Source organism: Meleagris gallopavo, unplaced genomic scaffold (genome assembly GCF_000146605.3).
Source record: "Meleagris gallopavo isolate NT-WF06-2002-E0010 breed Aviagen turkey brand Nicholas breeding stock unplaced genomic scaffold, Turkey_5.1 ChrUn_random_7180001869469, whole genome shotgun sequence".
Classification (NCBI taxonomy): domain Eukaryota; kingdom Metazoa; phylum Chordata; class Aves; order Galliformes; family Phasianidae; genus Meleagris; species Meleagris gallopavo.
This window is the reverse complement of record NW_011134458.1, coordinates 1-869: the sequence shown is the minus strand read 5'-3', so window position 1 is coordinate 869 and position 869 is coordinate 1. Positions and strand designations below refer to the sequence as shown.

General features: G+C 64.3%; 1 protein-coding gene across 1 annotated transcript; it reads right to left on the bottom strand.

Annotated features, from left to right (window-relative positions):
* Window positions 1-7: 7 nt before the first annotated feature.
* Window positions 8-866, bottom strand: HTR1A (5-hydroxytryptamine receptor 1A; the record flags this gene model as incomplete). Its single annotated transcript, XM_010727063.1, has 1 exon — window positions 8-866. A coding segment is annotated over one exon (859 nt), but the record flags the coding sequence as incomplete, so codon positions are not given.
* Window positions 867-869: the final 3 nt, after the last annotated feature.

The following is an 869-nucleotide window of genomic DNA, read 5'->3' as shown; positions in this document are numbered from 1 at the left end:
GAGCCGCACGCTTCGCTGGGCAGCGGCAGGTGAGTCTTGGAGGAGCTGCTGCAGCCCTGGATCTCTATGACCTCCAGGGCCGCCCCGCCCTCGCCCTGTCGCACCGTGCCGTTGACACAGGCACCGCTCCGGGGCTCCACAGTCCGTCGCCAGCTCTTGCCGGGCTCCCCGGTGCTTTTCTTCTGCAGGGCGGCCGGGGAGAGGGTGAGGCATGTGTCCGCGATTTTCTTCTTCTCCACTTTCTTGACTGTCTTGCGGATCCTGAAGCGGGCCGCCTTGAAGATGCGGCCGTAGAGCACCAGCATGAGGAGCAGCGGGATGTAGAAGGCGCCGAAGGTGGAGTAGATGGTGTACCCGTGGTCCTTGCTGATGGTGCAGGCGTCGGGGTTTGAGCGGTCCTCGGGCGTTCTCCAGCCCAGCATGGGCGGGATGGATATCAAGAAGCCGATGAGCCAGGTCAGGCTGATGAGCACGGCTGCCCGGCGGGGAGTCCGCTTGTTGACATAGTCGATGGGGTCCGTGATGGCCCAGTACCTGTCCAAGGCGATGGCGCACAGGTGCAGGATGGAAGAGGTGCAGCACAGCACGTCCAGCGAGATGAAGATATCGCAGATGACCTGCCCCAGAGTCCACTTGTTCAGCACTTGGTAGAGGGCTGCCATGGGCAGCACCAGCACGGACACCATGAGGTCGGTGACGGCCAGCGAGCCGATGAGATAGTTGGCCACGGTTTGCAGGGAGCGGTCCAGGGCGATGGCCGCGATCACGCAGGCATTGCCGCTCACGGCGCACAGGATGAGCGTGCCCAGGAGCAGGGAGGTGAGCAGCTGGTAGCCCAGGGTCACCTCGGCGAGGCCGGGGCCACTTTC